This window comes from Salmo salar, chromosome 20, assembly GCF_965601325.2.
Source record: "Salmo salar chromosome 20, fSalSal1, whole genome shotgun sequence".
NCBI lineage: Eukaryota > Metazoa > Chordata > Actinopteri > Salmoniformes > Salmonidae > Salmo > Salmo salar.
Genome location: NC_138310.1, coordinates 31,099,758 through 31,120,946, shown reverse-complemented (window position 1 = coordinate 31,120,946; position 21,189 = coordinate 31,099,758). Strand labels below are relative to the sequence as shown.

The window sequence follows — 21,189 nt, the reverse complement described above, 5'->3', positions numbered from 1 at the left end:
ATCTAGAACTATATCAAAGAGAGATTAATGTGCCTCAATGTCTTCAGTGGGAGGAGCCGAAGGCGCCCATGATTAAACGGAAATGACGAATGACGCCAACGCTTAAAAGGACACGTTAGCCCGCGTTCGTGAGCCACAGACCCTCCAACTAGGGAAGAGAGAAGTCTTGTCGCATTTTCAGAAGCGAGAACGGGAGCTTTAAAAAAAATAATAATAATCTTATCCAAGCCTGCATTTTTTGACTGCAGGACCAAAGTTGAGGGAAAAGGTCTCAGGAAAGAATTTTGTATTTCTACTACATAAACAGACTCGACAATGTTTGAGGCTCGCTTGGTACAGGGATCAATCCTGAAGAAGGTTTTGGAGGCTCTGAAGGACCTGATCACGGAGGCCTGTTGGGACGTGAGCTCGTCGGGTATCTCTCTTCAGAGTATGGACTCGTCCCACGTCTCCCTAGTTCAGCTCACACTCCGCAGCGACGGGTTCGACTCCTACCGTTGCGATCGCAACCTCGCAATGGGAGTCAATCTTAGCAGGTGAGTGGAACTGAGTTTGACTATGACAGCATGATTGGCAAGGTTAGTTACTTTGCCTAGAGAACAATAACTTCGTTAGTTTAGCAGGGATGTAACTGTTTAAGATTTTTCATTATGTCCCTAGTAAGCTAAGTTAACCATGTTCTTTTGTTGGCGTGGCTTTAGTATTCTACTTTTTACTGTAGTGAGGACATTTTTAGACGTTCAAGTCTCTTGCAACGCCTCGTGTTATTTTCAAAAGTTACAAGTTTGTAGACAATTTTTTGATGGAAAACTGATATATCGGCCGGTTGCAGTGTAACATGCATGTAAAAAGCCGCCTTTTGAAAATGACGCGTGACGTCACTTGAGCGCCAAATCACTTGTTGAAGGTTGGCGGGAATTTCGCAAACCCGCCAAGTTCACTATTGTTTGAAGTTGGCTGTTTGTTAAATGGAACATACGATCACGTTGACCAGCTATATGAAATCACTGTACATTCTCTCATAAATGCTTATGTGTCATTTAACCTCTAACGTGTAGCAGAGCTTCTAGACAATGGTGCTCCGTACAGTGTCATGATGGCCTAGCCGACGTTGCATTTGATTGACATACACAGCCTATGAAAAGAGCAGGTTTAAATATGCTAATTAAAAAATGCTCATATTTTAGTACTTCAGCAAGTTGTTTTGAGTGAAATTATGGCATATCTTTCAGGACAGACCTGACTATGGTGACCAATTTATACTGAACACTAAAAAAAAAAATGTTTTAACTTACCATACCTGTAACAGTGTTGGGTACTGACTGGTCTACCACTCTCCCTCCTAGTATGTCAAAGATCCTGAAGTGTGCTGGGAATGAGGACATCATCACTCTCAGAGCAGAGGACAACGCAGACACACTCGCCCTAGTCTTCGAGACACTCAGTGAGTACCTTCATCCATCAAGCAATAGCTCTACTTCTACAGTAGGGATATTTCATTTTGCAGATGGAATGATAGATGGATAGATCTATCAAGAGTCGTACCTGTAGTAGTAAGACTTCAATTCTCAGGAACCATGATGCACCACTATCATCTATGCTTGGTAATGTATTTTATGTTTAATTAGATGTCAGTGTTAAACTGTTCTTCTCTTAGACCAGGAGAAGGTGTCGGACTATGAGATGAAGCTAATGGATCTCGATGTAGAACAGTTGGGAATCCCAGTAAGTGTTCTCCCAACATTCCATTAAGTAAAAGTTCTAAACTTCTCTTTAGAATGAGCCATACTTGTGGCAGTAGCATTTGTCACTTGTCACCAGACCATGCCATGTTGGTTGCCACGTTCTCACCCTTCTCTTAACTCTCTAGGAGCAGGAGTACAGTTGTGTGGTCAGGATGCCATCGGGGGAGTTTGCCCGTATCTGCCGTGACCTGTCTCAGATTGGTGACGCCGTCATGATCTCTTGCGCCAAGGATGGCGTTAAGTTCTCGGCCACGGGAGAGCTGGGCACTGGCAACGTCAAGCTGTCCCAAACCAGCAACGTGGACAAGGAGGAGGAAGCGGTATGTATGGGGAGGAGTCCTGGGTCTGTGTCCCAAATTATTCCCTATATAGTGCCCTATATAATTTCATCCTTGGGGTGAAGTGGGAGAAACTGCATATCAGATTGACATGTTCTTTGTCCACCAGAATGGCCATCAGCTCTGTAAAGATTGTTCTCTTGGACAACAGATTTGCAGTTTTGTCTGGGCTCACTGGAGGCTTCAATGTTGAATTAAATATATTTTCTCCCCTTCCTTCCTTCCTCTTAGGTGAGTATTGAGATGAATGAGCCAGTCCAGCTGATCTTTGCGCTCAACTACCTTAACTTCTTCACCAAGGCCACACCCCTCTCCAAGACAGTCATCCTCAGCATGTCTGCAGACATCCCCCTGGGTAGGTAACCTGCTCCTGCCCTCTAACCCTAACCTCTACCCCATGCACACATCCTATTATGTACTCTATATTGTTTTCTGATGTCTAACATCTTTTCTTTGACAGTGGTGGAGTACAAGATAGCTGACATGGGCCATGTTAAGTACTACCTGGCGCCCAAGATTGACGAGGAGGCTTCATAAACCTCTCTGATCCAAACTTCCAATGGAGTGGGGGGGTGTTCATGTTCATTCCTGTGGATGGGGAGGAGGATCTTGTTGGCGGGTGGGAAAGGGATGACTGACTTTGTCTGCATCATGGCATCGCTATTGCGTTTTAGTTTTATCTGGATACATTTGTTGATATCAGCAGTTTGACTGATCCAGTCTGAATTGAATTTTTTTATACTGGATAGACAATGGTGGTAGGATCTACTAACGTCCTTTTCTGGGACTAGGGTTCTTATTCAGCTCAAGTACTTTTCAGTTACTAATCTTACCTGGCCAGCTGTCTGAGGAAGATCAGCTCCATCCCTCCCCTTGTTCCCTCTTCTGTTTGGGAAACAAATGCTCATTCCAATTTGTAGATATGTCTGTATATATGTTCTGTGGTCATGTTCACCACTCAAACTTTTTATTCTTGAACCCCAATAAATAAATAATTTGATTCTGATTTACAATATGTATTTTCTATCTGCTACCACTAGGTGGTGCCCATGACTATAAAATAATCTGAATTTTCTCAGTGCAGTTTCATTTGCAGTTTTCCTGGGCATAGATGGACTCGTTTTTGACAAATTACTTGCCATGGAGTATAGTTTGAACACATTTTTATTCCACTATTGGGGTTGATCTGTGTCCCTGAAAAATAATATATGCCTCTTAACATACCCTTGTTTAAGGGAAACTTTATCCAGATTAATTTACCAATGTATTTAGACTAATGGTGCCAGTTTTAAATTAGCCTAGGTTAGCTCAACCGTCCCCTGGGGGACCCACCGATCCTGCTAGTTCCCACTAACCATATAGGGTCAGGTATTTCTTCAATCCCCTAATCCCCCTACTGATTGGGGTAATGTGAGTTGATCACAGATGTGGTTTCTACCTAGTCTTAAAACGCTTCTTTGGTTTGACAATGACAGTTGTCAAGGGCACACAGATCTGGGACCAGGCTTTTTACAGCAATCAAAATCCAAGCTTTTTACAGTCAAACCGTTTTGACTGCTGTAAATAGTACCCTGGGCCCAGATCTGTTTGTGCCCTTGACAACTGTCATTGTCAAACCAAACTGTTTGGCATTATGGCACAACCTCTGGCACTCATGCTATAAGTGAATAGGCAATGTCCTCTAGCAATTCTCTCTATGGGGCTAGCCAACACAGCTCTGTCAGTCTGGGTTTTCTAAAACCCTAATCCCATCGGTACATCTGGCCTCAGATGTAGACTCAATTTTAGCACTTCACTGGGTTCAAACAGCCCAAAATCAACAAGGGGGAGGGCTGGATTATAATCTCACTGTAGATTGCATTTCTACATGATCCCTTTCCCAGCTACCACAGGCTCTCTCAAACCTAATCTGCTGAGCTGCATTGAGTTAGTATCCACAGCAACCAGGGGAGAAATGTGTTTTTGTCCATCAACCTTAATTTCAAGTTAAATCATCACTGCGGTTCTGTGACCAATTTCCACTGAAGGTAAAAATAACTACTGCCTCAGGTTGCTGCTTCCATCCTTCTCTGGTAGCAAACCTAGGTGGACTTCTCCTGATTACTTTAATTCTATAAAGTAATTCATCTTTATGTGAGTGATTAATGAAATATTGAAGCAGCTATGACGGTTTAACTGGACACTTACATTTCTTTATCAGTCTTCCTCTGGTGACAGGTCTGTCTCTTCGCGTAGCCACTGCATTTGTCTCTTACTTGCTTTTCTCTCTTCCAATAAGGTTTATTAAATAGTTATTTCTGCCAAAGCATTCTAATAATTAAAGTACATTAACAAGCATTACTGCTGCGCAGTCCTCAGGAACAATTCACCCCTTCACATCTCTTGAGCCAGACAACTCAAAGATAGCCTATACCGTTTGCTTTCTCTGCTTTACATGTTTACTATACAGTTTGCTTTTCACTCTGGCCTGGAGTTGACTTTCTGTCTATTCAGCCTTTTCTGCTCATTACTCTACCATACTTATCTCTAGTCCATTCCTTTCTCTCTCTCTTGTTCCCTCTGCTTTTTCTGTCTGGTCTGTAAACTGCTTTTTAGAGGACTGGGATTTGTGCCAGAGACAAGGTGAAATAAGGGGACAGGGTGAGACGCCGCCTCTCTCTCTGTGCCCCCCTCTCCTCAGATGCAAAAGGAGATTATCCAATACTGAGAATACTGAGGCGTGCGTGTCAATCGTCTCTATCGCTCTCTCCCCTCACGTGGAAAATAGTATAGTACACTGGTATAAATACGATAGTATTCACTAGTGTTGTTGCTGTATTATTCAATGTAGTGTTGCAGACATGACTAGTATACTGTAGTGTTTTCACAGGCTGTAGTATTTACTCATGTGTTTGTTTTGTTCTTTTTGTGATATAAGTGTGGGCTTTCTCCTTGAGGAAACCTACTGGACAAATACTTAAAGAGCAAATATTCCATAGCCTGTTGGTAGGACTGGAGTCTGTACGGATAGTTAAGAGCTGCTCTTTTCTATAACCTGTAGAGAGAGAGAACGAACTTTGGGACTGGTAGGGACATCTCAGGGCTCCATGCCTTCCTCTATCCCTCTTCTCAGTGTAGCTGTCTGGTTGAAGGTCAGGTTTACCAATTTACAAGGAGTACGGGTGGTGGAGTTCACCTTCTGTCTTCCTCGACTTGATTTGATTAAAAAAAACTTTCATGAATAAAAAAAAAATGTAAAGAGGACAATAAAATGGAGATAGAGGTAGGGTTGGGAATAGGATACAAACCCAGTTTAGGGTATGGTTGGGGAGGGGGTGAATAACTTTATTAAAAATAGAAAGTAGGGGATGGAAACTTGTTCTTCAAGATACTGGTGGGATGTGTGGTTGTTTTTTGTGTTTCTATCGTTCAGAATGACAATGCCCCTGTGGCCAAAGCGAGGTCCATACAGAAATTATTTTTTGAGATCAGTGTGGAAGAACTTGACTGGCCTGCACAGAGCCCTGACCTCAACCCCATCAAACACCTTTGGGATGAATTGGAACGCCGACTGCGAGCCAGGCCTAATCATCCATTAGTTCCCGCAAGTCCCCGCAGCAATGTTCCAACATCTAGTGGAAAGCCTTCCCAGAAGACTGGAGGCTGTTGTAGCAGCCTCCAGTCACTTATAGGTGACACAAATTGGGATATTGGGGAGGGGAATGGCCAGGGTATATGCAAATATATGCGGTCTATAGTATACTGTAGTACAACACGATCGAGGGATACTACAGTGTGGAGTCTAGTGTTGTACAGTATACTACAGTGTACAACAGAATTATATAGTAAGTTCTATAGTTTTCTCTGAGGCAGAGGGAAATGAGTTAACACAGAGCTGCATTAGACTCTTCTCAAGGAGTGTGGGTCACACACAGAGAGACAGAAACGACAGAGTGAGATAGTAAAAGTCAGGGGATCGCTAATGGAGAGAGAGAGAGGAGAGCAAGTCACTTTGGTCTTACTCTGAGTCTAGGTATAGAGTAAAGACTACATTTATGAACGGACAAAGCCATCGATCACGTGACACCGTTCATTCCTATCTGAAGACTCAATAGCGCATTTGAAGCCCAGGGCTGTGTTTCAAGCTCATAAAATACAAACCCTTATTCACTTACCCTCGTCTTATGCCCTTGGGGTATCCCTGCGGCCATATTTGTCGTCGGTCCAAATGATTAGCCAAGCAAGGGAAGTTTGCAACGTAAGCCCCTCAGCCCTCGTTTTCAGTTATGTTTTTGTTTGTTTAGCTCTTGGAAATTGTTGAAATAAAACATTTTCCTTCAGAAGTTCCAGCTAGGCAGGCTAACGTTCGTTAGCTAATTAATTTGCTAGCTATCATACAGTAGGCGTATATGAATAATTATATAGTTAATATAAGTAGACATGCAATCATAATTGACTGTAGCGCATATAAAGCACTCACAAGCTGCCGGTGGCTGAAAACACAATCGTCGTGGGATGAACGAGTGACGAATTTCCGGGCAAGTGTGGTCCATTTAAAATTCCTTCCTTCCTGCCTCGCCCTGCAAGTGTAAACTTGTCAGATATCATGATTTTTTTTTATTTTACCTTTATTTAACTAGGCAAGTCAGTTAACAAATTCTTATTTTCAATGATGGCCTAGGAACAGTGGGTTAACTGCCTGTTCAGGGGCAGAACGACAGATTTGTACCTATGATGTGTCCACTTAATTTGAGAGGAGAGGGTGTGTCTGTTAAGTGTTTGGATTGCAGCCCAGGAAGTTGGTTAAGATGGCGTCTCTTGGGAGATTTATGTAGACCTCGCATGCAAAGTTTGAGCTACTCAATCAAGTGACCTTTGGGTCACTTGCTGCCCCTCAAATTGAAGGCTGACTGAGGTACTGCAGGCTGATATTAGCTGCTAAATTATCCTTATAATTTCTTCTGTGTGATATAAAAATAATCTCTTCAAGGACATACAGCTGGTGTTATAGAAGTAATATTGGTACCATGATTACCTTCAAATTTGAATTTATTTACATAAAGATTGACCACAAAGATTGCCATTTTCCCCTTCATTATAATGGGGATCCTATTTTCTGCAAACAATTCCTGCAGTACGGCGGTCGGCCTTGAACTTTGTGTCTTCAACGTTCTCCCCTGGTGTAGGGGGAGATCAAGAGAGAGAAAAGGAGAGCGTGAGAGAGATAAAAAGAGATAAGAGAGAGAATACTGATGGCCAAATGTTCTCCCTCCAGAGTTAGCCCTATAGATATATTGATGTGTGCAAGGAAGACTGGCCGCACAAGTCAAGGACACACCAGTTACACCTGTATCCATTTAGAATACGTCAGTTACACCTGTATCCATTTAGAATACGTCAGTTACACCTGTATCCATTTAGAATACGTCAGTTACACCTGTATCCATTTAGAATACGTCAGTTACACCTGTATCTGTAGCTTTCTGTCAATCATATTTCATAAGTAAGGAAGGGAGAAAGGAGAGGATAAAAGAGAGTGGAGAAGGGATGGAGAGAGGAAAGGAGAAAAACAGGGTACAGAGGTTTTAGTTCAATTAGGCATCGAGAGGAATAAACTCAAGTAAGAGGAGAAAGAATGGGTGTGTGTGTGTGTGTGTGTGTCTGTAGGATACAGTGGTGTTGGTTAGCCAGAACCTGGTTATTTTTATCCCACCAAAGGCAGGGTCCACGGAGTGCAAAAGCACTTTAGGGTTCCATGTGTGTATGAGTGACTCAATTCACAGACTAATGTTCAACACACACACACACACACACACACACACACACACACACAGAGGTCTCCCCCTCTTTTCCCTCCTCTTCCCTCCTCACAGTTCCATCTCGGTCCCTCTGTCCAGGCATCCTTCGCCCCGCTACTTAGCAACTGTTTCCAAGGCTACAACGTGTCTCCCTCCATCGCCCCCACCCCACCTCCATGATAAGCTGTGTTTTGTTCCATCCACTTCCTAAAGCTCCACCATGATGGCTTTAATAAAGGCTAAACGTGTTGGTTTACAGGGGTCCTAAAACTCCAAATCAAATAGCTAAATGGTTCGTCTTATGACCATATTAATAAAACAGTTCCATATGTTAGCTTAGTGGATGTCACCATCTACAGGATTAGACTCGTAGGGGTTAATGAGAAGAAAACACCTTTTATTGAATTTACATCTTCCTTCCTTTAAATGGAATACTGCACATTTCAGAAACAATCAAAGACTGCAAAGCTTTTAAGAATATCCATTGCAGGAACAGAGGCACATTTATATGGATGAATGAGGTGCACTGTCCTATAGCACTGCTCTGTGTTTTAATAGTAAGATCAGAGAGCTTTAGAGAAACTATAGATTAAGGCATATAAACTATAAATTAAGGCATATGTGTGAGAGTGTGTGTGTTACTGTGTGTGGTTGTTCTCAAATCCCAGTTTCACTTCATCTAGAAATAATTTCCAGGAAATCTGTGGGGTGATTGGATGGAGAGACATCATACACACACCAATATAAGTGTAAAGAGCCAGGTCAGATACAGTGCCTTGCGAAAGTATTCGGCCCCCTTGAACTTTTCGACCTTTTGCCACATATCAGGCTTCAAACATAAAGATATAAAACTGTAATTTTTTGTGAAGAATCAACAACAAGTGGGACACAATTATGAAGTGGAACGAAATTTATTGGATATTTCAAACTTTTTTAACAAATAAAAAACTGAATAATTGGCCGTGTAAAATTATTCAGCCCCTTTACTTTCAGTGCAGCAAACTCTCTCCAGAAGTTCAGTGAGGATCTCTGAATGATCCAATGTTGACCTAAATGACTAATGATGATAAATAGAATCCACCTGTGTGTAATCAAGTCTCCGTATAAATGCACCTGCTCTGTGATAGTCTCAGAGGTCCGTTTAAAGCGCAGAGAGCATCATGAAGAACAAGGAACACACCAGGCAGGTCCGAGATACTGTTGTGGAGAAGTTTAAAGACGGATTTGGATCCAAAAAGATTTCCCAAGCTTTAAACATCCCAAGGAGCACTGTGCAAGCGATAATATTGAAATGGAAGGAGTATCAGACCACTGCAAATCTACGAAGACCCGGCCGTCCCTCTAAACTTTCAGCTCATACAAGGAGAAGACTGATCAGAGATGCAGCCAAGAGGCCCATGATCACTCTGGATGAACTGCAGAGATCTACAGCTGAGGTGGGAGACTCTGTCCATAGGACAACAATCAGTCGTATACTGCACAAATCTGGCCTTTATGGAAGAGTGGCAAGAAGAAAGCCATTTCTTAAAGATATCCATAAAAAGTGTCGTTTAAAGTTTGCCACTAGCCACCTGGGAGACACACCAAACATGTGGAAGAAGGTGCTCTGGTCAGATGAAACCAAAATCGAACATTTTGGCAACAATGCAAAACGTTATGTTTGGCGTAAAAGCAACACAGCTCATCACCCTGAACACACCATCCCCACTGTCAAACATGGTGGTGGCAGCATCATGGTTTGGGCCTGCTTTTCTTCAGCAGGGGCAGGGAAGATGGTTAAAATTGATGGGAAGATGGATGGAGCCAAATACAGGACCATTCTGGAAGAAAACCTGATGGAGTCTGCAAAAGACCTGAGACTGGGACGGAGATTTGTCTTCCAACAAGACAATGATCCAAATCATAAAGCAAAATCTACAATGGAATGGTTCACAAATAAACATATCCAGGTGTTAGAATGGCCAAGTCAAAGTCCAGACCTGAATCCAATCGAGAATCTGTGGAAAGAACTGAACTGCTGTTCACAAACGCTCTCCATCCAACCTCACTGAGCTTGAGCTGTTTTGCAAGGAGGAATGGGCAAAAACTTCAGTCTCTTGATGTGGAAAACTGTCAGAGACATACCCCAAGCGACTTACAGCTGTAATCGCAGCAAAAGGTGGCGCTACAAAGTATTAACTTAAAGGGGCTGAATAATTTTGCACGCCCAATTTTCTGTTTTTTATTTGTTAAAAAAGTTTGAAATATCCAATAAATTTCGTTCCACTTCATGATTGTGTCCCACTTGTTGTTGATTCTTCACAAAAAATTACAGTTTTATATCTTTATGTTTGAAGCCTGAAATGTGGCAAAAGGTCGACAAGTTCAAGGGGGCCGAATACTTTCGCAAGGCACTGCAACAGCTATATGGATCAAATCAAATTTTATTTGTCACATGCACCGAATACAACAGGTGTAGACTTTTCAGTGAAATGCTGACTTGCGAGTCCTTTCCCAACAATGTAGAGACAAAATGTTTTTTGCGAACATTAAAAAAGGAAACAGAAACACAATAAAATAACAATAACGAGGCTATATACAAGGAGTACCGGTACTGAGTCAATGTGCAGGGGTATGAGGTAATTAAGGTAATATGTACAGTTGAAGTCGGAAGTTTACATACACTTATGTTGGAGTCATTAAAACTTGTTTTCAACCACTCCACAAATTTCTTGTTATCTAACTATAGTTTTGGCAAGTCAGTTAGCACATCTACTTTGTGCATGAAACAAGCAATTTTTACAACAATTGTTTACAGACAAATTATTTCACTTATAATTCACTGTATCACAATTCCAGTGGGTCAGAAGTTTACATACGCTAACTTGACTGTGCCTTTAAACAGCTTAGAAAATACCAGAAAATGATGTCATGGCTTTAGAAGCTTCTGATAGGCTAATTGACATCATTTGAGCCAATTGGAGGTGTACCTCTGGATGTATTTCAAGGCCTACCATCAAACTCAGTGCCTCTTTGCTAGACATCATGGGGAAATCGAAAGAAATCAGCCAAGACATCAGAAAAAAAATGTAGACCTCCACAAGTCTGGTTCATCGTTGGGAGCAATTTCCAAACGCCTGAAGGTACCACGTTCATCTGTACAAATAGTACGCAAGTATAAACCCCATGGGACCACGCAGCCGTCATACCGCTCAGGAAGGAGACACGTTCTGTCTCCTAGAGATGAACCTACTTTGGTGCAAAAAGTGCAAATCAATCCCAAAACAACAGCAAAGGACCTTGTGAAGATGCTGGAGGAAACAGGTAGAAAAGTATCTGTATCCACAGTAAAACGATTCCAATACCAACATAACCTGAAAGGCCACTCAGCAAGGAAGAAGCCACTGCTCCAAACCGCCAGAAAAAAAGCCAGACTACGGTTTGCAACTGCACATGGGGACAAAGATGGTACTTTTTGGAGAAATGTCCTCTGTTCTGATGAAACAAAAATAGAACTGTTTGGCCATAATGACCATTGTTATGTTTGGAGGAAAAAGGGGGAGGCTTGCGAGCCGCAGAACACCATCCCAACCGTGAAGCACGGGGGTGACAGCATCATGTTGTGTGGGTGCTTTGCTGCAGGAGGGACTGGTGCACAAAATAGATGGCATCATGAGGCAGGAAAATTATGTGGATATATTGAAGCAATATCTCAAGACATCAGTCAGGAAGTTAAAGCTGGGTCGCAAATGGGTCTTCCAAATGGACATTGACCCCAAGCATACTTCCAAAGTTGTGGAAAAATGGCCTAAGGACAACAAAGTCAAGGTGTTGGAGTGGCCATCACAAAGCCCTGACCTCAATCCTACAGAAAATTTGTGGGCAAAACTGAAAAAGCGTGTGCGAGCAAGGAGGCCTACAAAACCTGACTCGATTACACCAGCTCTGTCAGGAGGAATGGGCCAAATGTAATGGTATGCGTGAAGGGCTGTAGGAAGTCAGGCGCAGGAGAGCAGATAGTTGGTAGCAAAACGGAGCCTTTTATTTGGCGACCCAAAAGCACACGTAACAAACTAACACGAAATACAAATAAGGGTTTAACATAACCCAGCGTAACCAGCCTAACATGCGCATTCATTAACAGATAAACAATCACTCACAAACAAACATGGGTGAACAGAGGTTTAAATAATGAATAAGTAATTGGGGAATTGAAACCAGGTGTTTAAGACAAGGACAAAACAAATGGAAACTGAAAAGTGGATCGGCGCCGGCTAGAAGGTCGGTGACGTCGACCGCCGAATGCTGTCCGAACAAGGAGAGGGACCGACTTCGGCGGAAGTCGTGACACCAAAATTCACCCAACTTATTGTGGGAAGCTTGTGGAAGGCTACCAGAAACGTTTGATCCAAGTTAAACAATTTAAAGGCAATGCTACCAAATACTAATTGAGTGTATGTAAACTTCTGTCCCACTGGGAATGTGATGAAAGAAATAAAAGCTGAAATAAATCATTCTCTCTACTATTATTCTGATATTTCACATTCTTAAAATAAAGTGATGATCCTAACTGACCTAAAACATGGAATTTTTATTAGGATTAAATCTCAGGAATGGTGAAAAACTGAGTTTAAATGTAGTTGGCTAAGGTGTATGTAAACTTCTGACTTCAACTGTACATGTAGGTAAGGGTTAAGGTGACTAGGCAATCAGAATAGATAATAAACAGAGTAGCAGCAGTGTATGTGAAGTGTGAAAGAGTGAGAAAGTGTGTGTGTGTGTGTGTGTGTGATGTCAATATACGTGTGTGTGTGTGTTTGTGTGTGTGTGAGGGTATGTAGTTGTATGTAGTCTATTTGTGTGTTGTGTCAGTGTAGTATGTGTGAGTGTGTGGGTAGAGTTCAGTGAGTTTGTATAGCACCGGTGCAAGAGAGTCAGTTGAAATAAAAAGGGGTTATGTAAATAGTAAATAGTCAGGGTAGCCATTTGATTAACTGTTCAGCTGGTTTATGGCTTGGGGGTAGAAGATGTTCAGGAGCCTTTTGGTCCAAGACTTGGCGCTCCCATACCTCTTGCCGTGCGATAGCAGAGAGAACAGAATCACAGAGTAGATGATAACATCCGTGTCTAACATCTATAGACAACAGAAAACAAGGCTGCTGGCTACAGTCAGACATGAATGCAAATGTTTGAGCTAAAGAAACGCTATTTATATCACCTCTAAAAATAGCTACATTCTTCTCCATAGAAACATGAAATCCATCTAAGTGGTAAACTGTGTTCTGAGTGTGTTTTGAGTGTGTGTGTGTGTTGTGTGATAGAACAGTACCTGTGTGTTTGTTTTCTGTTTGATGGTGGAATAGAGAATTGAATCTATATTTTTTGTAGCTGTCTATTTACCAACACAAACAGATGCTAGCACTAAGACTGCACTCAACAAGCTGAATACAGCCATAAGCCATCAAGAAAATGCTCATCCGGAGGCGGTGCTCCTTGTGGCCTGTGAGTTTAATGCAGTGAAACTGAAATCCGTCTTTACTCCACACACAGAAACGCATACAAATCTCTCCCTCTCCCTCACCCTCCATTTGGCAAATCGGACCATAACTCTATCCTCCTGATTTCTGCTTACAAGCAAAAACTAAAGCAGGAAGTACCAGTGACGTGCTCAATATGGAAGTGGTTCGATGAAGTGGATGCTAAGCTCCAGAACTGTTTCGCTAGCACAGACTGGAATATCTTCTGGTATTCATCTGATGGCATTGAGGAGTTTACCACATCTGTCACCAGCTTCATTAATAAGTGTATTGTCTCCGAAGTGACAGTACATCAGTGGAGGCTCCTCAGAGGAGGAAGGGGAGGACCATCATCCTCAGTGAATTTCATAAAAATAAAAATAGTGAAACATTTTTTATCATTTTATGATAAAACTGTACTAAATATATTCACATCACCAAATAATTGATTAAAACACACTGTTTTGCAAGAAAGGTCTAAAGTAGCCTCAACAGACAGTTTCCGTCCTCCTCTGGGTACATTGACTTCAATACAAAACCTAGGAGGCTCATCGTTCTCGCCCCCTTCCGTAGGCTTAGTAAATATGACAACTTCTGGAGGACGTCCTCCAACCTCTTGAAGTATGAACATGTTGGACATGTTGTCCAGCCAAACAAAGCATCAGAGAATGAATCTAGCAGTGCATAAAATGTGGTGAGTAGTTGACTCAAAGAGAGAGAAAGACAATAGTTGAACAGTTTTGAACAAATTAATTTATTCAAAAATAAAGGAGAAACATGAGAGAGTATTTTCTTGTTGTATTTTCTTTCACTTTCACTTACTTAGCTAGCTAATGCAGCTAGCTAGTTTAGCCTATTCAAACACCTGGCTCAAACAGAGAGGGATGCCATGTTAGCTAGCTGGCTATGGCTATCCAACACAGGAACTTTTCCAAGTCAATGTAAGCTTTTGGTTTTATAAATGTATTGCCACCAGGGCCAACCAGTGTAACTGCTAAACTGCTTGCTAACTCTACACAGTACTGCATGATTGTAGTGGGTTTACCAACACGTTATTTCTAGTAACTATGTTGACTGACATTAGCTAATATGGTGACAACGATGTAGGCTGTGTGTAGCGGTTACTGGTATGATATGAAGTTTTGGCTTGGAAAGGTTTTTTCGCCAGGTCACAGACAGCTGATGTGTTTTGCACTGAAGCCCACAAGCGAAGGGGAAAGGTGAGAGGAGGGAGCCCATAGATGCGAGAAGGAATTAACGAGGAAAGTGATCATGCTGTTTGTATGTGGCTGCTATGAAAGTGAACTATGTTTGCATGTGATTAGGGGTGTATTCATTCCATCGATTCTATTGAAAAATGTTTCTTAAACAGAATTAAACGGAATGAAACGGGGATAAACATACCTGAATTTGTCCAATAGAAAACTCTCGTTTGCAACTGTTTGACTAATGATTACACCCTAGATCAGCTAGATGCAGGCAAGAGTGTACAAGGCAGTATTGGATGTGTCTGTCACCTTGTAACAACCTCATGATGCATATAAGAAAAATTGTAGTACCAACCTAAACCTATCGAGGTTACATTGAGATGGATGAATGAAATATGAATGACAGTCATCCAATATGCTGTAATGGAAATAAGGCCATGCTCATTAAAAAATGATTGTCTTCCCTCAACTTAAACGGCACCGACCGCCACTGCAGTACGTACATATCCCAACCAGAAGCCATGGATTACAGACAACATCCACGCTGAGCTAAAGGGTAGAGCTGCCGCTTTCAAGGAGCGGGACACTAATCCGGAGGCTTATAAGAAATCCCGCTACAACATCCGACAAACCATCAAACAAGCGAAGTGTCAATACAGGACTAAGATTGAATCCTACTACGCCAGCTATGACGTTCGGATGTGGCAGGCCTTGCAAACTATCACGGATTACAAAGGGAAACCCAGCCATGGGTTGCCCAGTGACGCAAGCCTACCAGACAAGCTAAATGCCTTCTATGCTCGCTTCGAGGCAAGCAACACTGAACCATGCATGAGAGCACCAGCTATTCTGGACGACTGTGTAATCACGCTCTCTGTAGTTGATGTGAGTAAGACCTTTAAACAGGTTAACATTCACAAGGCCGCAGGGCCAGATGGATTGCCAGGACGCCTACTCAGAACATGCGCTGACCAGCTGGCAAGTGTCTTCACTGACATTTTCAACCACTCCCTGACCCAGTCTGTAATAACCACGTTTCAAGCAGACCACCATAGTCCCTGTGCCCAAGAATGCTATGTTAACCTGTCTAAATGACTATTGCTCTGTAGCTCTCATATCTGTAGCCATGAAATTATTTGACAGGCTGTTGGCTGACATCAACACCATCATCCCAGACACCCTGGACCCACTCCAATTTGCATACCACACCAACATATCCACAGATAATGCAATCTCTATTACACTCCACACTGCCCTCTCCCACCTGGACAAGAGGAACACCTATGTGAGAATGCTGTTCATTGACTACAGCTCAGTGTTCAACACCATAGTGCCCTCCAAGCTCATCACTAAGCTATGGGTCCTGGGACTGAACATCTCCCTCTGCAACTGGATCCTGGACTTCCTGACGGGCCAGGACAACAACCTCTCCCTCAACGTCAGCAAGACAAAAGAGCTGATCGTGGACTACAGGAAACGGAGGGCCGAGCACGCCCTCATTCACATCTTCCCTCTTAGTACGCTGAATTGGCATGTGCCCTCAGATCCTCAAGAAGTTCAACAGCTGCACCATTGAGAGCGTCTTGAATGGCAGCATCACCACGTGGTATGGCAACTACTCTGCATCATAGTGCAAGGCAGTACATCAAGCAGTACCAATGCACTAAGTCTGTAACCAACAGGACCATGAACAGCTTCTACCCCCAAGCCGTAAGACTGCTAAATAGTTAGTTAAATAGTTAACTAAATACACTATATACACAAAAGTATGTGGACACCCCTTGGAATTAATGGATTCGACTGTTTCAGCCACACCCATTGCTGACAGGTGTATAAATCAAGCACACAGCCATACAATCTCCATAGACAAACATTGGCAGTAGAATGGCCGGTACTGAAGAGCTCAGTGACTTTCAGCGTGGCACTGTCATAGCATGCCACATTTCCAACAAGTCGGTTCGTCAAATTGCTGCCCTGCTAGAGCTGCCCCGGTCAACTGTAATTGCTGTTATTGTGAAGTGGAAACGTCTAGTAGCAACAATGGCTCAGTCGCAAAGTGGAAGGCCACACAAGCTCACAGAACGGGACCACCAAGTGCTAAAGCACATAGTACATAAAAATTGTCTGTCCTGAGTTGCAACACTTACTTACGAGTTCCAAACTGTCTCTGGAAGCAACGTCAGCACTAGAACTGTTCGTAGGAAGCTTCATGAAATGGGTTTCCATGGCCCAGCAGCCGCCCACAAGCCTAAGATCACCATGTCACCATGCGCAATGCCAAGCGTCGGCTGGAGTGGTGTAAAGCTCGCCGCCATTGGACTCTGGAGCAGTGGAAACGCATTCTCTGGAGTGATGATTCACGCTTCACCATCTGGCAGTCCGACAGAAAAATCTGGATTTGGCAGATGCCAGGAAAACGCTACCTGCCCCAATGCATAATGCCAACTGTAAAGTTTGGTGGAGGAGGAATAATGGTCTGGCGATGTTTTCCGTGGTTGTGTGTGACAGTCGTCTACAGTAAAAGATCCCTGTGTGTAATGAGTATTGACCCAAAGAAGGCCACTGACACTGGGTAATATGGTGAAAAGAGAGAGAGAAAGTCCCCTAATGAAGCCACTATGTAATTATCTGTTTGCGGTCTGTTGTGTGTGTGACCCTGAACATATCCCGAACCTGTGTACTTAATGAGCATTACTAAAATAGGACAACGGATGGGATGACCTTTGCCATCACTCACATGACCTCTCTTTATGGTTTCCTTCAATCAGATATTACTGCTTAACCACAGGACCACTGTATTAGGGAGTAAAGTATATTCAGAGTAGATTATCTTCTGGCCTGTGGCTCCTGCAGGCTGTTTGCATATCTTAACTCTTTATCATGCAATGCACACGTCCAGAAAATGTCTGACCCGCTTGATTGCTATTCCCCCCAGGTCTCTCTCTCACCCCTCTCTCCTGTCTATCTCTCCCCTACCTCCCCATTTCTTTCTCTCATCTCTCATGTCTCTCATCTTCTCTCTCCCTCACCCTCCCCCAATCCAGCCCTCTCTCTCACACCCCTTTCTATATCTCTTTCTCTCCCTTCCCTTTCTCACACCCTCTCCAAGTCCAACCCCTCTATTTCTCTCTTTCTCTCCCTTCCCTCAACATCTCTCTCACACCCTCTCTCACTCCAACCCCGTTCTCTCTCACCCTCTCCCCCTTTCTCTGACATGAGCGGCCTCAGACCAAACCAAGGTCGCCTAAATTGATTTGGATTTTTGCTGAGCTTATTTGGCAGGTTTTTAATTGCGTTTCTGTACCAACCGTCACATACAGGGGCGTGATGCACCTAAAAAATATGAGCGGGCACAAAGTATGTGAGGATGGCTGGTTGGTGGTCTGCAGGGGGGCTAAGCCCCCCGTCCATAAGTTGAAACAGCTATCTCCTGCAATCTAGAGCCATAATCATTCATTTATTTTTCTGCATATCTAACCATACCTCTTGAGCTGTCTATATCCTCCTGACTGGTGGTTATTTTCTTTAAAGAAACTAAATATGCTTCTCTGCATTTCTGCTAAAATCTGTGTAAAATATTGAAAGGAATGTAAGTCTTATTCAGTACATTTAATTACTGCTTGCACGTGTGTATATATATATACTGTATATACAGTGCTTTTGGAAAGTATTCAGACCACTTGACTTTTTCCACATTTTGTTACAGCCTTATTCTAAAATTGATTCAATTGTTTTTTTCCCTCATCAATCTACACACAATACCCCATAATGACAAAGCAAAAACAGATTTTTAGAAATTGTTGCTATTTTATATAGAATTAAAAACTGTAATATTACATTTACGTAAGTATTCAGACCCTTTACTCAGTATTTTGTTGAAGCACCTTTGGCAGCGATTACAGCATCGAGTCTTCTTGGGTACGACGCTACAAGCTTGACACACCTGTATTTGGGGAGTTTCTCCCATTCTTTTCTGCAGATCCTCTGAAGCGCTGTCAGGTTGGATGGGGAGTGTTGCTGCACAACTATTTTCAGATCTCTCCAGAGATGTTCGAAAGCGTTCTAGTCCGGGCTCTAGTTGGGCCACTCAAAGACATTCAGAGACTTGTCCCGAAGCCACTCCTGCGTTGGCTCGGCTGTGTGCTTAGGGTCGTTGTCCTGTTGGAAGGTGAATCTTCGCCCCAGTCTGAGGTCCGGAGGATCTCTCTGTACTTTGCTGCATTCATCTTTCTCTCAAGCCTGACTAGTCTCTCAGTCCCTGCAGCTGAAAAACATCCCAACAGCATGATGCTGCCACCACCATGCTTCACACTAGGGATGGTGCCAGGTTTCCTCCAGACGTGACACTTGGCATTTCATCAGACTAGAGAATCTTGTTTCTCATAGTCTGAGAGTCTTTAGGTGCCTTTTGGCAAACTCCAAGCGGGCTGTCATGTACCTTTTACTGAGGAGTGGCTTCCGTCTGGCCACTCTACCATAAAGGAATGATTGGTGGAGTGCTGCAGAGATGGTTGTCCTTATGGAATGTTCTCCACAGTGGAGCTCTAGAGCTCTGGCAGAGTGGCCATCGGGTTCTTGGTCACATCCCTGACCAAGGCCCTTCTCCCTTGATTGCTCAGTTTGGCAGGGCGGCCAGCTCTAGGAAGAGTCTTGGTGGTTCCAAACTTCTTCCATTTAAGAATGATGGATGCCACTGTGTTCTTGGGGATCTTCAATGCTGCAGACATTTTTTGGTACCCTTCCCCAAATCTGTGCCTCGACACAATCCTGTCTCAGAGCACTATGGACAATACCTTCGACCTCATGGCTTGGTTTTTGCTCTGACATGCACTGTCAACTGTGGGACCTTATATAGACAGGTGTGTGCCTTTCCAAATCATGTCCAATCAATTGAATTTACCACAGGTGAACTCCAGTCAAGTTGTAGAAACATCTCAAGGATGATCAATGGAAACAGGATGCACCTGAGCTCAATTTTGAGTCTCATAGCAAAGGGTCTGAATACTTATGCAAACAAGGTATTTCTGTTTTTTATTTTAATACATTTTTGCAAAAATGTATTAAAACCTGTTTTTGCTTTGTCATTTGTTTTGTGTGTAGATTGCTGAGGATTATATATATTTTTTAATCCATTTAGAAGAAGGCTGTAACGTAACAAAATGTGGAAAAAGTCAAGGGGTCTGAATACTTTCCAAAGGCACTGTATATATAAACTTGTTGGTTTTTGTTTTAACAGGACAAATCTGAGGGGGTTTGTGCCTCTGTTCCCACTATGGGCATGACGCATCTGGTCACACCCACACGTGTGTGCAGACACACACACACCACAGTCCTCCCCAGAGGATTGGTCTTCTCCACATGATGAGATTGAATTGGATGCCTATTATGGTAAACAGTAGCCTAACGACAGAGAAGAGAATACAAATAATTCAGAAGAGGTGAACAATAATTCACCTTGGCTCAGTTAATTTTGTGGTATTTGATGCCATTCCATTATTTTGTGAGTTTTTCTAATTTCCTGAACGGCAACTATATTCAAATAATTGTATTAATTTGCATTTCTGTTTAGACTACATAGACAATTCAAATCAAGTATGGAAAATGAAAACGAGTTCGAGGGAGCACACAGCGCATCTAACTCGCTCTCTAATCCACCCTCCCCCCACTCTCTCTCGCTCTCTCTCGCTCACCCATACTCCATCCACCTCTCTCTGAAAAGTCACAGACAGTGCCAGTGCCTGCCTTTGCATTCCCGCGGACAGGCAAGGGTCTGCTTTGAGAAGAGCGGGAGGACAGATTAAATAACCCTTTAAATCGGAGAACTCGGCTACAACATGCAGGTAAACAAACTCATCCATTCCATTAACATGGCTATGGATTTTTCTCATTTTTAGAAAGATTACCAAGCTTCTGAAATTGTGAGTCAATCCAAAACTACATGTTTCACGCCCTAACAATTCCGACGAGAAATTACGATAAATGTTGCCATCCTTCCACCCTTTCGTCCACATGTCCTTCAGCAGCACATTTCTCGCATGTTGACCCAGAGCACAGTTCGGAGCGAATTTACGTAATTCTACAGTGCTACAGTGGGGAGAACAAGTATTTGATACACTGCCGATTTTGCAGGTTTTCCTACTTACAAAGCATGTAGAGGTCTGTAATTTTTATCATAAGTACACTTCAACTGTGAGAGACGGAATCTAAAACAAAAATCCAGAAAATCACATTGTATGATTTTTAAGTAATTAATTTGTATTTTATTGCATGACATAAGTATTTGATCACCTACCAACCAGTAAGAATTCCGGCTCTCACAGACCTGTTAGTTTTTCTTTAAGAAGCCCTCCTGTTCTCCACTCATGACCTGTATTAACTGCACCTGTTTGAACTCGTTACCTGTATAAAAGACACCTGTCCACACACTCAATCAAACAGACTCCAACCTCTCCACAATGGCCAAGACCAGAGAGCTGTGTAAGGACATCAGGGATAAAATTGTAGACCTGCACAAGGTTGGGATGGGCTACAGGACAATAGGCAAGCAGCTTGGTGAGAAGGCAACAACTGTTGGCGCAATTATTAGAAAATGGAAGAAGTTCAAGATGATGCTCAATCACCCTCAG

At 42.8% G+C, this 21,189-nt stretch overlaps 1 protein-coding gene and 2 non-coding genes across 3 annotated transcripts; 2 read left to right on the top strand and 1 right to left on the bottom strand.

The window, feature by feature from the left end:
* The first annotated feature begins 124 nt into the window (after positions 1-124).
* LOC106580445 (DNA sliding clamp PCNA) lies at positions 125-3,089 on the top strand. The gene is made up of 6 exons (XM_014161524.3): positions 125-536; positions 1,347-1,444; positions 1,658-1,725; positions 1,871-2,065; positions 2,315-2,438; positions 2,544-3,089. Exons 1-6 carry the CDS (start codon positions 316-318, stop codon positions 2,618-2,620), a joined length of 783 nt encoding a protein of 260 aa, XP_014016999.1. The 5' UTR covers positions 125-315; the 3' UTR covers positions 2,621-3,089.
* On the top strand, positions 1,207-1,272 carry LOC123729370 (small nucleolar RNA SNORD2). The gene has a single exon (XR_006761156.1). It is a non-coding gene; the product is annotated as a small nucleolar RNA SNORD2 (small nucleolar RNA).
* A 1,912-nt stretch (positions 3,090-5,001) lies between the features above and the next one.
* Positions 5,002-5,056, bottom strand: LOC123729366 (U7 small nuclear RNA). Its single transcript, XR_006761152.1, has one exon. It is a non-coding gene; the product is annotated as a U7 small nuclear RNA (small nuclear RNA).
* Positions 5,057-21,189: the final 16,133 nt, after the last annotated feature.

Excerpts from the sequence above, each read along its gene's own strand:
- LOC106580445 (XM_014161524.3), top strand. The coding sequence starts at position 316 with ATGTTTGAGGCTCGCTTGGTACAGGGATCAATCCTGAAGAAGGTTTTG. Across the intron at positions 1,445-1,657 it reads CCTAGTCTTCGAGACACTCA|ACCAGGAGAAGGTGTCGGAC; the intron begins GTGAGTACCTTC and ends TTCTTCTCTTAG. Across the intron at positions 2,439-2,543 it reads GTCTGCAGACATCCCCCTGG|TGGTGGAGTACAAGATAGCT; the intron begins GTAGGTAACCTG and ends TTTCTTTGACAG.